The following is a 16076-nucleotide window of genomic DNA, read 5'->3' on the forward strand; positions in this document are numbered from 1 at the left end:
AGCCAACTGAAAGAGCTCCCCTTTGCCAATTTGAGCAATAAAAAAATAAAGTAGCATTGTATTATGACTCAAATTGTAAAATAAATATCCTGGAGTCCATATTGATATAAATTACTAAATAAATATATAAATGGGAGGGAAAAGACCAATCTCCCATATGTAAGAACACTAATCTACGTAGATTCTCTACCCTCAAGGAGGGAAGCATAGATCTCCTCTCCACTATTTGGTCTGCACACAGTGACTTCCTTCCAAAGAAATATTGCATTTAAAGGTATAGAAAAAAGAAAGTAACTTTAAAGTGGAGAAATACGACAAGAACTACATCAGCCAGGTAGACAAGGTCAACATGAACAGTGACAAGTTGTGTCATAGTACGTGCCCTGGTCATGACGTGATGAAAATAACACTTTACTTCTGTAGTCTTCCTCCCCTACACCCATAATCCTGCCTAAATTATAAGGGGGAAAAATCAAATTCTAATAGAAATCCTACAAAATACTTGACCAGTACTGTCCAAAGTGTAAAAGTTATCAAAGACAAGGAAAATCTGAGAAACTGTCACAGTGAAGAGAAGCCTAAGGAGACGTGACATGGTCATGGTTATTCAGTCTCCTTCAGCCTAAGGAGCCTGAATAACATGGTCTTCAGTGAGGGGGAGTCTGGCCATTGCCATCACGTCTTTTATGTCCTTCATGTGGTAATATTCTGCATGAGAAATAAAGGTGCCAAAAATGTGTGCCCACGTGAAATTTACTGTCTGAAATCCCAGAGCATGCTGAATATCATCACTTGAAGGAGATGATAAAACAAGTGTATATCCACAAACATAATCTGTAGAATGATTATATCTAATTCTATGTAATGAATCCTGTGCACAAAGCTGTTTTAGTCCAAATACAAATTTATACGGGCAAGGATTTCTTTACTGTAAATTCTATTTCAAAGGAGAATAATGTGAGTTTTCAATGGACGTCACTTTAACTTTGGGGACAGTGTATTCAAATCCACAGTGGATTAGTCCTATATGTTCCTCGTGCTTTTAGTGGATTAAGTATTCGATTCTTATGGCTACATTATTTTGCAGACATTTTCTTCTTCCTAGGATTTTTCCATTTATCATGTGTTAGTTTTAGGTCTTTTGGACTCCGTCAACCTGTATTTTCTAAGCTAAAATAAATATTTAGTCTGTTTCATGTGTCGTATTCTGCCAGCAGGTCATCTTCAACTCGCTCTTATGAGCACCAATGCTCTTTCTATTCTCATATCATTAACTATAGTATATGTGAGATTATCTTTCATTTCATATATTTGTTGACCAGGTTAATAGGTACTGCCTTTATCATTTTGGCTAAATGAAGAAATTGAAAATGGCTAAACACATGCAAGACATTCTCACTAAAATAATGTTCCTCTTCTATTTACCTTGCTGTTTTTGCTAACAGCAGTCTGACTGACTATATTCTTGTCTTAAAGAAGATCTACTTTTCTTAGAATTGCAGTCTCTTTTTATTTTTAATCCGTGCAACCCATATACCATAGATACTCTGGTTTATGCTCAGTTTACTATATTTCAAAGCATTGACTTGATTCCTCTTCATGTTTTTTCTATTCTATGTTGTTAAGGTAGTAAGCCTCATTTAGAGATGGAGTCTATTTCAGTCTTTTTTTTTTTAAACTAAAGAATCAATTATTTAGATTATAAGTCAAAACCCATATCCTCTGTGGAGTAATTTTATGACTCCACAGCCTGTGGCATAGAAAAATAATCTCCAATGCATAGACTTGCATACTAAACAATGTCCACATAGTTCTCTGGGTTAACTGTCAATTCTCACTAGTGTTAATTAAAATTATGTGGCAAAGTTTCTAAATCACTCAAAGAACACGACCTTTCATTCTTCACCTTACTGATACCCACGATCTAATAAATATTGGCTGTTCTTTTAGATGCCTCCTCTCAATCTTCGTATTGGGACTACATTTTACTGGTAAATTATTTCTGGAAATTATTGAGGTTTTAGCTATTGTATTATGGGGATGACTACGGAAAGACTCTGGAAATGCACTTTTATGAAATCTGTAGTTTTACTATTTTCCTTCATGAAAATACTCCCTAACCTTGAGTAACCTACCCCCACCGCAGACACCCTATCCTGAACCCATACTAATCGATGTAACAAAGGAACCGCTGAGCTTTATTTAATTTGTTGAGTTTGATAAAGATAGTTTCAGACCTTTAATGTATATCACTTTGAAGCTATAAAATATTATCATTAGACTTCATATCAGTTGAAATGATATGCCAACATGTGAATTGCTTTGAAAATTCTATGTCAGTTTGCTTTTCTAAGCCCCCTTCAGATGAAACCATTATGCCTTCAGTTATTGTAACCAGCATTTATAAAGCACAAATTGTATATTAGGTGCTGTGTTAGGCCCAAGAAAACATAGCAAAAACTCCTGTGTCGAGGGAGCTTAGAGTCTGGGAGGACAGCCAGAAGTGTAAACAGCTCTTATACGAGGTGGTAAGCATGTAATATAGGAATAAAAGTATCCTTAGGCAGCATGAGATAGGGAGTGTCTGACCAGAGGCTTGGATGGCAAAGAGAAAGGCAAGACAAGGGTAGAGAGAGAAGTTGTTTCCTTGAGTCCTAAGGTTGAACAGACCACCAAGACCACAAGAGGGAATGAATGGTCAGTACAGGTAAAGGAAGCAGCATTTGTGAACATGTGGTAAAATGCAGACCAAGTGGCATATTTGTGAAGCCCTCAGTCCTAGGATATAATTTACTTGCAGGTGCTTAAGAGAAGAGTTGCAGAAAATGAGCCTGGAAAACTAAGCTGGAGCCAAAAACCAAAACATTTTTAATGCCTTGATTGGGAGTTTGGGTTTATGTAATAGACGATGGTCAGCCCTTGACTGGTTAAAAGATATTTTGGAAGTACAATCTATGTTACTTGCTGAACAGTTCCAGGTGGGACTGAGAGACGGGGAGTTGTCTACAAGTCTACCTTGGACAACAATTAAAATCTTTAACTTATCTAATAGTGTGGGAACTAAAAGGAGTATTCAAATTTGATGAAAGTATTACCAAATGATGTTTGTGTTTGTTATTTTGTTTTCCCCCCAGTGGGAGAGACTTCTGAGATTTGCCCAGAAGCCACTGATTTCTTGTGCCACAACAAGAAGTGTATTGCATCCCACCTGGTCTGTGACTATCAACCAGACTGCTCTGATAGGTCTGATGAAGCTCACTGTGGTAAGTGTATTTGTCTGTTCTGATGCTACCAGTTCAGCACAGATTTTCACTTTGTTAGCAGAGTAACTTATTGGCATTGATGACTGAGAAGAAATGTTCTTCCCATGCACCAGAGTAGATTTAGAATAGGCAAAACATCTTTCCAACTTCTCTATGCAAATATTTAAATGGCAGCCCTTCCATCCTTTTTACCCCCAGACTAAAAACTGCACCAAATCTATAGCAAATCATGTCACAAAAATTTCCCATCATGTCATTATATAGAACTGTGTGCAGAGTCAGGGTTAAAATTGTCAGAAACTGAACTAGCAGAGCCTACATTTCTTCATCAGTTCTCATGACTGATTCCATTCCTTTTTCCCCAAAAAATGACTGATTTTATAGGTGAGGTGAAAAAAGAACACTTCGAATAAATACTAGTTTAATGATTAATTTTAATAATTACATTGCCCTGGAAAAAGAGGAATACAAGAACCACTTTGGTTTTTTTATTCAAACTTTAATTCAAATGATTTTTAAATTCATGTATAAAGCCAAGTGTGTAATTTTAAAATATGAACACATATTTAAATCCAAAGAATTTTTTTTCATATATCTTATTGGTGAGCATTCATATGGAATCTTGATACCATACAGGCTGCCTGTTGCCGTTAATGTTTGCAGCGTTAACAAACTACCCTAAAAGTCAGTGGCCTAAACAAGTTTCATTTTGCTTGCAATTTTGTGGATCATTCATTCAGGAAGGAATCGGCTAGGCAGCTTGTCTCTGATCCACATGGCTCAGACTGGTACAGCTGGACGTGGAGGATCACTTCCAAGATGCCTTTATCCCCTACATGTTCGGCACATGTGTACTCTTTGGTTTCTCTGTCTGGATCAACATGGAATCAACCTCCAGGGCAATCCCTGTGGCTTGGGCTATCACGGGTTAGTCAGACATCTTACATGGGATTGGCTTTTACCATGTGTCGACTGTAAAAGAATGCACAACCTCAAAGTTAAGAAGTATGAGAACTTCAGCCCAGGAGGCAGCCTCTCAGATCCCTCTGAGGAACTGCTCCCAAGAGGTAGAGGGGGAGACAGGATATACAGGAGTTTTGGGAGCCCAAACATCAAAAGATTACTGTTAATTAAAGAAAACCAGATAGCTCAAGTTAAGGAATTTAGTGCTTTTCTGTGTTTGGGAAGATGCAAGAGACTGTGTTCAGTGAAGTCGTTCCTTTGCTACACACCTTAGCTATCTAGGGCCAGCATCCTGGTTTTTCCCATCCTAAATCCCCTCAGGGTGCACCTTGCCGGGGTGGGGGAGGGGGCTGCAGTGGCTGAGGGCTTGATGGCGGGCATCCTGTTGTTTCTACCCTGAGTTCCCTCAGGGCGCACCATTAGGGGGTGGGAGGGGCGGGCAGTGGCTGATGGCTACAATGTCCTTTGTTTACTGATGTGGCATGCAACATTCTTCATTCACAGAAAGTTCCAAGAGCCTGAGGAAAAATAGCAAAGAGTTTGTATGACTTAGCCTCAGAAGTTCCAGAATGTCCCTCCTGGCTCTTCCTAATGGTTATTCAAATAACAAAGTCTAGCCTAGATTCAAATAGAGGAAGGGAATAGACTCCATTTCTCAGTGGGAAAATATCACACATGCACAGGGAAGGCTTACTACACAAGGCACGTTTAAATGTTTATTTTTAGCTCAGTGTTATTTTTATTCCTCGGGATGTTTACTTCTGAAGTGTTCATTTCTCTTTCTTGCATTCGCTATTTTTTTTAATTGTGGTAAAGTATACATAAAATATACATAACATAAAATTTACTATTCTAACCTTTTTAACTGTACAGCTCAGTGGCATTAAGTATATTGGCATCGTTGTGCAGCCAACACCACAGCTTCACACTTATGCCAGCTTGCGTAAGTGTCATCGGAAAGGTTTTTCCCTTAGAGGGCGTCCAGAACCCATATCCAGAACTTTTTTTATCTTGAAAAATTGAAACTCTACCAATTAAACAATAACGCTCTATTCTCCCCACCCCCAGCCCCTGACAACCACCATTCTACTTTCTGTCTATGCATTTGACAACTCTAGGTGCCTCATGTAAGTGGAATCACAGTGTTTGTCTTTTTGTGACTAGCTTATTTTACTTAGCATAGTATCCTCAACATTCATCCCATCTTTTAATTTTAAGTCAGGCAAAGAAGAAAGTGAAAATGATTGGCACTTTTTTAAACTGTATTTTGAATACTACAGTATTGTAATCTTAATTTCACAAAATATTTCCTTTATAATATATATATTCTCAAATGAAATTTATAATACATTAAATAATACTTTCTAGTGTTATTTCTAGCTTCTTTTAAGTGCACCAAAAATATATATATATTTTTTATATTGACTGTTAGGAATTGATTTCAATGGAGTTCTAAAACAATGCTCTGAAGCATTTTGAAATCACCATTTTCCCCACAAGACATAACAAATAGAGCATTTAATAATCACCAGCAAAACATTAAAAACTTGGCCAGATTTATGAAGGCTCTAAAGAAAAAATAATTTGAATATGATGGCATTGACGTACATAATCCAGTGGGGTGAGAAGGACAGCTATCACATGCATATAGAAAACTTATTACAGACAGTAAATACCTTCCTCTCATGTAAAAATGTACAAATATTGAAAAGTTTATATAAAAATTATACTCTTGTGTTTATTCCTATTCCTAGTAGGGCTAGGAACAACTTTCTAAACATTGGGTATATAAAAACGAACAAGACATTGTGTTGGGCTTCAGAAATTCATTTTCTACTGTGGAAAAAAAAAAAACCTAGAGGGAAAAATGCATTAAATATAATGTTCTTTGCTTTTTGAAAAGGTAGTTAGTAAATGAAAAGATTCCTGATTATTTTTTAAGTGTAACAAGTGCTATCAGGAATAAGGTTATCACAGCTTATATGGGGAGTACATATGAAGAAAAATGTGTGTGTGTGTATGTACATCTGTATATGAAATATAAAAATAGACCTAAAAGCATCAGAAAGAGTTACAGGTGTTTTGGTTTTTTAAATGTGAATGCTGCCCATGTTCTTTTTGCTTCACTCATTTTTCTTCTCAGAGTACCTTGTATGATTCTTATTTTTTTCCCACAGCTATTTGAGGTATTGATATAAAACACACAAAGGCAGTTTTGATTATCAGAAACTGAAGTCAGTTACATATCCATGTCTGTTAGTGTTACCCATGACTCTGATGGACAACTGCAAGAAGTATTTGAATTTATTAAAATAAAAGCAATATGTTGACAAATGAAATAGTCACTTTTCTTAAAACTTCTTGATAGATTTTGTTCACCTCCAAAAGGAATATTGCACAGCACACAGAGATATACAGGTGACTTATTGATGCTGCAAATTGACTCCATCAATATTTTATATGATGGTCTTTGGGAAATATTGGAGGCATCAGGGCTGGATTCCTGCAGGCAGAGAATCTATCGTGGATAATGGAATAAATTACAACATTTTCAAAGTCACCTTTGGAGAAATATAAGGAAACAATTGACCTTTGGGTTATTAAACTGAAGTCTTCATTTTGACTTTGACCATCATTTGTTGGGCAATTATTTAAATTTTCAGAGGCTCAATTTCCTTATCTATATAGTACATATAATAACATACAGAGTGCTTTGAGAATTAAATGAAATAATGTAAAGAATATATTTGTTCAGTCTTTCAGGATTAATGTTAGCTTCTTCCATGCCATTATTTTTATATTCTCTTGAAATTTGTCCGTCATTGTGAATGCCTTATTTACATGTCCTTTATACTTATCAGTCAATAAATGCAGCTATTCCTCATGACTGAATTCTTACCTTAGGTTGTGAGCAAAGATAAAATCTTCTTTTGCATTGCTACCCCTTGTTGCAAAAATGCATGGTTGGTAACAAATAAGATCAATTCTTTTTAAAAGAAACAGTTAAGTTAGAAAATATGCTCTTTTTTTCATGGAGGAAATTATTACCTAAAACACGTAGTAAGCGTGCCTTGTATTCTAGGCTAGGGATGCGCAGAATGGGATGGGTACTTTCTCTCCTGCATCTTACAGTGATAAACATCATTAGTCAGTCATGTCACTCTTCCCCACTGTACCCAGATTCTCCAAAATCCTTCTCAGTGCAGCTTTCCAAAAAGGCATTTCACAATGAGGAGAAACTGTTTAATGGTTCTATGTTATATATCATGGTATGGCAAAATAAGGTTGCTATGTGGATGTGAGAATTAAAAATAATTCATTATGGGGCCATCTCTTTAATATAACTGAATTGATTAATATTTATACTGACCTACAACAATATGGCTGAATATTGTACCAGTGGAAAAGTGCCAGTCGTTTAAAACAATGTTAGTAATACTTTGAATCCATTCAAGGGATCATAATAAAGATCACAATTTGGAAAATATTTTTTCTAAAGCAATAGCGATTTTGAAAATATTGATACATATTAATCTTCAAGAAATATTAATATTACAAAGTCTTCATATCATCTATCATTCAGTAATTAGTATGGAATCACGGCTTATATAATGCAGTTCAATAATAATACCTGATCACATGGAAATGTTTACAGTAGTTCAATAGTAAACAACAATTAAGGTGGCAGTGCAAAATAAAGAAGTCATAAGTTGCCAAACGAATAGTAATAACTATGATTACTGTTATAAGACACACACACAGACCCTGAGAACTGACATGATCTGGAAAGAGAAAGATAGTACAGAAGTTGGACATTCAAGAAAGAGTATTATTTGCTAGATGGAATGGACAAGATACATTAATTAATACACTTGTAACAGAAATTCCAACCTTGACAGGTGTAGACCTCATAGCAGTCCCTGCTTGTTGCCTATCCATTTCTTTTTGTTCCTTAGAAACAGAACTGCAGTTTTATCCAGGGCAACATTATGACCAGCCTCAGGTACCATCTCCTCCAGACTTCTTTGTAGCCGCCCGTGAGCACTCGCCCGCCAGTGAGATATATGTGGGAATTTGGGGAAGGTATCCCTTTCAAAAAGAAAAAGCACCAGAATAGGAAAACGCTTTTTTCTTCTTTCCTCTTCCCACTCCTTTCAATGCCTTGAATATTTGGATTTTTCAACGCTGGAAGGTGCAGCATCATCTTGCAACCATGAATGAGCATGAGGATGGCAAGATGACAGAAAGGAAAGATGGAAAATACGTGCTTCACAACTACACATTTGAACCACAGTCACAGTGCCAACCTTAAACTGACACCTTCCTGACATATTGTTAATTGAGATGAATGAGTAGTAGCTGTTTAAGCTACTATTATTTGGGTTTTCAGTTACTTGAAACTAAGTGCATCTCTAACTGATACAGACAATAAGGAAAATGTATTATCTCAAATAGCAAGAAGTCCAAAAGCAAGGGAGCTCTAGAGTTGGTTAATTTAGTAACTTTTGTCATCAAACGTATAGAACTATCTGCTCTCCTTCATTCTTTATGTTCTGCCATCTTCAGATAATGGATTTTCTTATAAAGTCAGCTCCCCATAGAATCTCTTTAGTCCCAAGCATCGCATCTTTGCAATGATATCCTGAGAAAGGACAAATAGGTTTTCTTCCTTTTGATTTATTTTTAAGAATAAAGAAACCTCTTCCTAGGTGTCTTTTCCCTAGTAAGTCTCATTGTCTAGAAAAGCATCCCAAGACTATCTTAAACCACTCAAGACAAGGGAAGTTTGAACAGCGCATCATGATTGCTTAGATAAACCATGAGCCGCCTCTGGTGTTACAGGGGGCCGTTTCACTCTTCCAACAAATATCTGAGTGAAAGAAGGTGAATTCCTAGATAAAACTGCAGTTCTGTCCTGAACAAGAGAGGGAAGGAAGGACTGACAAATGAGCATCGAATTGCTAGAGAACATGTGCCAAAAAAGAGAGAGAGAGAGAAGTACTTCAACATAAAAGTTGAAAGAAGTCAGTTTTAGTCAAAAGAAATTTTTCTGAAAGATTTCGTTGAAGTAGAGGCAGTTTTGGAGACAAGACAGATTTCAGCCTGAAAAAGCATTGCATCAACAGAAAGGTTATCGTATTCAAGGCTAGAGGTTTTGAGGGCATTTTCAAATAATGTGAACACCTGAATATTTCGAGCAAGGGAAATAACATGAGAGCAGTCTTGAAGATTAATAATGTGGTTTGGGTGTATAAGGTTGATAGGATGAAGGCTACACTAAAGAAAGAGGCTCTTAACATAAACCAGGGGCTTGAACCAATGGAGCTGGAACAGGAACTATAGAGCTGCAAAGAAAGGAATGAACTAAACAAGTTCTCGAAGGGAGAATCTATAGCTGTTGGTGATAGATTAGATATGGAAATAAAGAATGCAGAATCAAAGATAACTTCATAGTTTGAATCTTTAGAAAGAGAGAGAAGATTCATGCTATGAAATTAATCAATATTCTCAGAGAGAAGAACCCATTTGGAGGGGTAAATGATGAGTTCATTTTAGGCTTGTTGGTTTTGAGATGATAATTGCATATTCCAAGTGGAATGTTCAACAAACATTTGTAGATAAACACCTGCATTTCATTGTAGCTGTAGATTTGTAGGTCATCTGCACAAAAGTATGAAAGGCTATGGGAAAGAATGAGTGAAGATACATAGAGTGAGACTTTTTTTTAATTATGTAATTTTTTAACAAGAGGGGCACCCCAGCTAACTCTGCAATATAAGAAAGGAATTAATAGAGAATGTGTGATTGAAAGATGTGGAAAAGTTGTATAACTTTGAAATAAATGCAGCTGTGGAATGCTAATAACAGTGTTTGGTAAGCAGTTGAGATCGTAAACCAAGGTTAACCCTAGAAAAGGGAAAAGTAAAAGTGATATAATTTGAGTTAAGGAGGCTGAAATGTAAGAGAATGAATCCTGATTGTGTAGATATCTTTAGAGTCAATGGTAAAGTCATATATTAAATACGGTGGAAGAGGAAGGACAAGAGTGGTCACAGAGAATAGAAAAAGAATAATTATTGTAGGGGCTATGTGCCTGGGAGTCAGTTACACAGAAATACTATAGAACCTGTGTGTGACATCATTCTAACAAACACACAATGACTGTCTTGTTTGTAACATTGGAAGATTCCACATGTTTGCGGTTGTGTTAACTAAACACCTGGAGAACCACATTCCTCACTTTTATCCGTATTATATAAGCATGGTATAAACCTATGTATAAGCATGGCATAAAAAGGATATACAGAGCCCATAAATAAGTATATAAAAACCAATGGAGCATAAGTCATGTAGAATGAATGAAAGAAATGTATATAATTAAAAACGATTCTAGTTTTTAGGGATAAGATGCAATCATGCCAGAGAAGTAAAATGCTGAGATTTTATGAAAATACTCTTAGAGATCCAGAAAATTTTCTATAAAAATATTAAAGCTTTGTTTTGCCAAATGTTTGGCATCCATTTTAACAGCAAGTTTTTCCTTGCTGACAAAGTTTCTATATATGCTAATAATAGTTTTATGTTAAGAAAAAGTTATGAACAAGAAACCATCTGGAGAAGAAACGTTAAAAATAATACAAACTTCATCTTTCTAAAAAAAAAAAGTCAATGACAATCTCAGTTGATTCATACTGATTAAACCATCCAATAATTCATTGTGTCTCTATAACACAGTTTTTACAGTGAATGCTCAAAAATAATAACTGCTATGCAAAAAGAAAATTAAAGAAAGATGAAAGCAGTATCAGGGTATTATGAAGGCACTTTTCACAGATGACTAGGTAGTAGACAATCAGTTATCTAGTAATTTTTCTCATTGTGAACAACTTAGTTTTTTGATGAGTTATGAATCAATACTTTTAGAAGAGAACTTCTTTCATTATTTAGTGAGAAATAATTTAGTGACTGGCTCTGAAATGTTGTACGTGGGTGATGGGTATGGAATGCTGAGAGGGTTTGCATCCTATATGGTTTACTACTTCTACCAAAGGCACCTTTTCTCTAGTTAAATGACTTTTCCTCTGTAATGGTCTATGCTGTTCAAACACCAGAGTGGACAGAGGGAAGGAGTTAAACATCCAGACAACTGGAGATACTGATTTATTTGACCTGAATAATCCAAATTATCATAATGTTTTGTACATTGTTCATGTGTAGATACAGTTTTATGTATCATCTAAAATGTTATTAGTCAATCCATGTAAATCCTTAATGGCTAAATGACAGTATTCACGCACTGCTTCTAGACCCTGTGATAAAAAAAGTTTCGGTGTACAACTGATATTTCCAATGAGTGCAAATACCCTGGTTCTTTAAATTTTTAAATAAACAGAGTATGCAAATACTAATTTTAAATCATCGCAAATGTAGTATAATATCAAGTGTGACATACATTTCTACAGCATTCCATTAATATTTTTGTTTCCTTAGGCCAGTATACAAGCACGACGGGAAGCTGCAATTTTGAAATAACTTCAGGAAGCTGGACCACAGCTTGCAGTCTTACTCAAGACTCTCAAGATGACTTGGATTGGGCCATTGGCAGCAGAATTCCTACTGAAGCACTGAGTCCAGACCTCGATCACACACCAGGTAAATGCAGTAGAGATAGTCAGGCCATGTAGTTCACTGGGCTGGAAATTTGCTTTAACTATTTGAGTGAATGTCAGAGCACCTTCCTTATGTCTTTGTGGGGGTAGAGCTCAATAGCCTTTATGAAAAGAGAGTTAGTTCCTTCCGTTTAACCCCTGAATTATTTAATAGACCTAGAACTGATATTGCCACAACAAGGAAATCAATGACTCTATTTAAGAGACTCACAGATTTTATTTACCCTACCCTAAAGGTGGCCTTAAAGTCCCCAATTGGGGCAGGGACAAGTAGGGAACATTCAGATTAATGCATGCAGTAGACAAAGGTATATAGTTGGCATGCTGCCACGATGATCGCTAGCCTGCCACCAATTTCATTCCAGACCCTCTGAAGTACAGGGGCAGAGATTTAAAAGGTAAGTGGTGATAAAAAGAATGAGCATCAGCAAACTCTGAACAAGTTTTGCTTCCTGCCTGTGACAGGAGATCAATGTAATCTTAAATGGTTTTCCAATTAATAGAGTCAGAGTAGAAGGAAGCTTGTATTCTTGTTTACTTTTACCCTGAAATCTTGCCTGATACTCAACACTTTTCTTAGGAATCTAACTTTCTTAGGAATTAAAAATAACTTTTTTCAGTGATAACTTTTCTTAGGGACAAAACTTTTCTTAGGGATAAAATATCATGATGTTCAATTACAGCATAGATGTTCATTCTTATTTTAAAGCTGTTTCCTAATTCAGCTTCAGATTGAATATTTCTATTCCTTTCGACCTGTCAAGTTGTATTTTTTCTGCCTTTCATCAAGTGTTTTTTCCTTAAAAAAAAAAAAATGAGATTAGTATACACCATGTTATAGGTTAATGGAACAGGACAGAGAATCAAGACACTTAGGTAAGTAATTAGGAGGATTTAGTATATAACAAAGGCCAATTCAGTGGGAAGAAGTTGTATTACTTAATATGATGCTGGCATAGCTGGTTGTCCACCTGGAAGGAAATGAAATTAAATTCCAGTTTTTCTTCTATATATTTCATATACAACATATATTCCAGATGGATTAAAGATGTAGATCTAACAAATTAAAATAATAAAACTCTTACCAAGAAAACATAGGGTAAACTATGTATAATTTAAAGGCAGTATCAAACTTCCAAAAGCCTAGATATAAAATTATAGCTATGATCTAAATATTTCATAAACAAAATCAACAGGCATATAATAGATTTGAAGTTTTTTTCTTTACATATTACAGGTAGACTGTATATACAGATAACTCTCACAAACTTATTAGAAATGGCAATTTTAACAACCAGGAACTGCCTAGCCAGTTCACAGATGATCAAATTCAAATAATCAACAAATATATTAAATGATGCTCAAGTTCACAACTCATCAGAAAAATGCAAATTAAAATAATCAGATGGGAAGAGATTTTCAAAAGCCACTTACAGATGATTGAGAGATGGAGTGTGGGGAACAGAAGGATACTCATTAATGGTTATGGGAATTTTTCTGTTTTGGAAAGCATTCTGGCCACATAGAAATACAAGGACCAAGACATAAGTACATGTGTGTAAGGATATTTACGTCAGCATTGTTTGCAGTTGAAAGAAATGAGAAATAAAATGAACATGCATCATTCATACAATCATTTATTCATTCATTTCTTCTTTTATTGATTCATTTATTAAGTGTCAGGCACTGTTCTAGGTCCTGGGGATACATTAGTGAATAAAACAGACAAAATTCACTGCCACAGTGGAGTTCACATTCTAGACGGAGGGAAACAATAATAAATAAACATAATAAGTAAATAAGTTATATGGCCTGTTAGAAGTAGAGGAAAGAAAGAATAGAGGAAGTAGGATCCGGAAGGCCAGGGGATGGGTTGGGGGCGGATGGCAATTTAAATAAGCTGGTCAGAATAGGCTGCACTGAGAAAATGCCATTCGAAAAATGACTTGACGGAAGTGAGAGAGTGATACAGGTAGGTACCTAAGGAAAGAGTGTTCCAGCCCCAGGGACTGCCAGTGCCAAACACCCTGAGATCAGAGTGTGCCTGGTGGGTGACTCAGCCTGGACACTAGTGATGCTCTGGGTAATCTAATTCATTGTTGTGCGGCTGCCCTGTGCACTGCATGATGCTTGGCAGTATCCGTGGCCTCTACCCACTTGATACCAGCATCACTCCTCTCCCGGGTGCTGACAACTCAAAAATGTCTTCAGAAATTGACAACTATCCCCAAGGGGCCAAAATTAAGAACCTAGAGGAACAGCCAACATAACTGGTTACATCCACAACACACAATATCACGCAGCCACTAAAAAGAGAGTTTAGTGCCATACAGCTGATTTGCAGGGATTTCCAACAGATATTCTAAAAGGAGTAAAGCAACGTGCAAAATGATTATACGGTGTGATCTAATATGTCTAAAACAAACAATGACTGCCCCCCCCATCTGTGCATATGTATAACTCCATACCTAGATATTTCCAGAATAACTACGTGAACGTGGAAAAGAGGATGAAAAAGGATACATACTCGTTTATTAACATGAATCACTTGGATGGGTGATAAGGTTGGAGTAGAGGAGAGGAGGAATAAATGCAAAAAGAAAAAGAAAATAATTGAAACCAGGAATCACACCTCAAAAGAAACTCTAACGTACATGATGGTAGCACATTTATGTGTGTGGAAAATGTGGTGGATAGTTTCAAGTTTTACTCCTTAAAAAGCCTGAACTATTGTATTTCACTCTTTTAATATTTATTTTTTCTTCAGTATTTCTTTTCATCAATTTTACATTACTGAGTAATACATCTTTTTCTAAAATTTTAAAAATATAAATAACCAGAAAAAAGAAAACCCCAGTTGTTCCAGTAGAGTAATATAACCACCTTTAAGCTTCGTATTTGTGTATCCTGTCATTCTTCCTTAATGCACATATTGGCCGATAAAAAGAAAGTTTCTACTTGATTTAGTAATTTAAAAAACATAGTGCGAACAAGTTTATGTTATGAAATATGTTTAGCAACATAGTTTTTATTATATCATAGTATTCTACTTGTTGGATATACCATAATTTATAAAATTATCTAATGGTAAATTCTTAAATTATTTCCTAATATTAAACATCACAGTAATCAATATACATTTAAATGGAACTTTTTTTACTTTTCCGATAGTTCCTGAGGATAAATATCAGTTTCTGTTCCTTGAGAAACTGTAAGAAATAAACCAATATTTATTTCCTACTAAGATCCAGACAGTAACATCTAGATGACTAATGCTGGCGGGTTCTTTTGATAACATCTGCAGCAATCTTTGCAATCTTTCCTTCTCCTAAGACAATATTTGAAAATTACCGAGCATGTCTGCTTGTATAATACTACTCATGGGACAAAAAGTATTGTAGGCTCAGTTTAAGAAAAAGTAGAAGTATAATCGATGGACATGAGAAAGTTTCCACACATTGTCCCAAAAGACAAGCATAAGTAATCTATGGATACCTTTTAATGCAACAATTAAGGACTATTAATAGTTGTGTTTATTTTCTTTTTTTGAACTTTTATAGCTTGTGTGAGTTCATTAAAGACCACATGAAAAGTTTTCCATCTGGTTATTTATGCAATATGGTATACAAGTAATGTCATCCACAGATAAGGAAAACTAATCATTCTGACAGAATCCTTTATTATCCTCCCTGCTAATCACTACACAAGACAGTATATTTTTGCAGAGTGCTCTTTTCAAAGCACTCTGATTATATCATCCTGGCTACACCACTACGGCTCACTAAACTTGTTTAGACATCACCGAGACAATGGGCTGCTAAATAGATTATAAGGACATTAATTAATGTTGACCTTCTGGGAAAAACAAAATTCTTTATGAGAAGGCCAGCAGATTCAAAGAGCCTACAGTCTGTTTCTAAGCATCACAACATCGTTGTTAATTAAAGCTGCATTTATGTATCTTTTCACTTATTGTTACCAAGATGAAGCATTAGATACATAAGGAGGGCATTTTCAATGCCCATCGCAGGCCTGTTTATGAGTCTTTTTGGAGCCATTGCCAAAGCTGTAGAGAGAAACTTCAAGCATTAATCTACTCTCCAGTCTGCACATGAATAAATAGTGTTTGGGCTTAGTATATACGGGATTTAATGGCAAGAATGACATTTGCGTGACATGA

General features: G+C 35.7%; 1 protein-coding gene across 1 annotated transcript in view; it reads left to right on the forward strand.

The window, feature by feature from the left end:
* Positions 1-16076, forward strand: part of MALRD1 (MAM and LDL receptor class A domain containing 1) — a 661524-nt gene that overhangs the window by 477216 nt on the left and 168232 nt on the right. The window contains exons 31-32 of the mRNA XM_019933374.2: positions 3135-3263; positions 11718-11879. Coding sequence (XP_019788933.2) covers positions 3135-3263; positions 11718-11879 — 291 coding nt within the window. The remainder of the gene's footprint in view (positions 1-3134; positions 3264-11717; positions 11880-16076) is intronic.

The sequence above is a fragment of the Tursiops truncatus genome, chromosome 2, assembly GCF_011762595.2.
Source record: "Tursiops truncatus isolate mTurTru1 chromosome 2, mTurTru1.mat.Y, whole genome shotgun sequence".
Classification (NCBI taxonomy): domain Eukaryota; kingdom Metazoa; phylum Chordata; class Mammalia; order Artiodactyla; family Delphinidae; genus Tursiops; species Tursiops truncatus.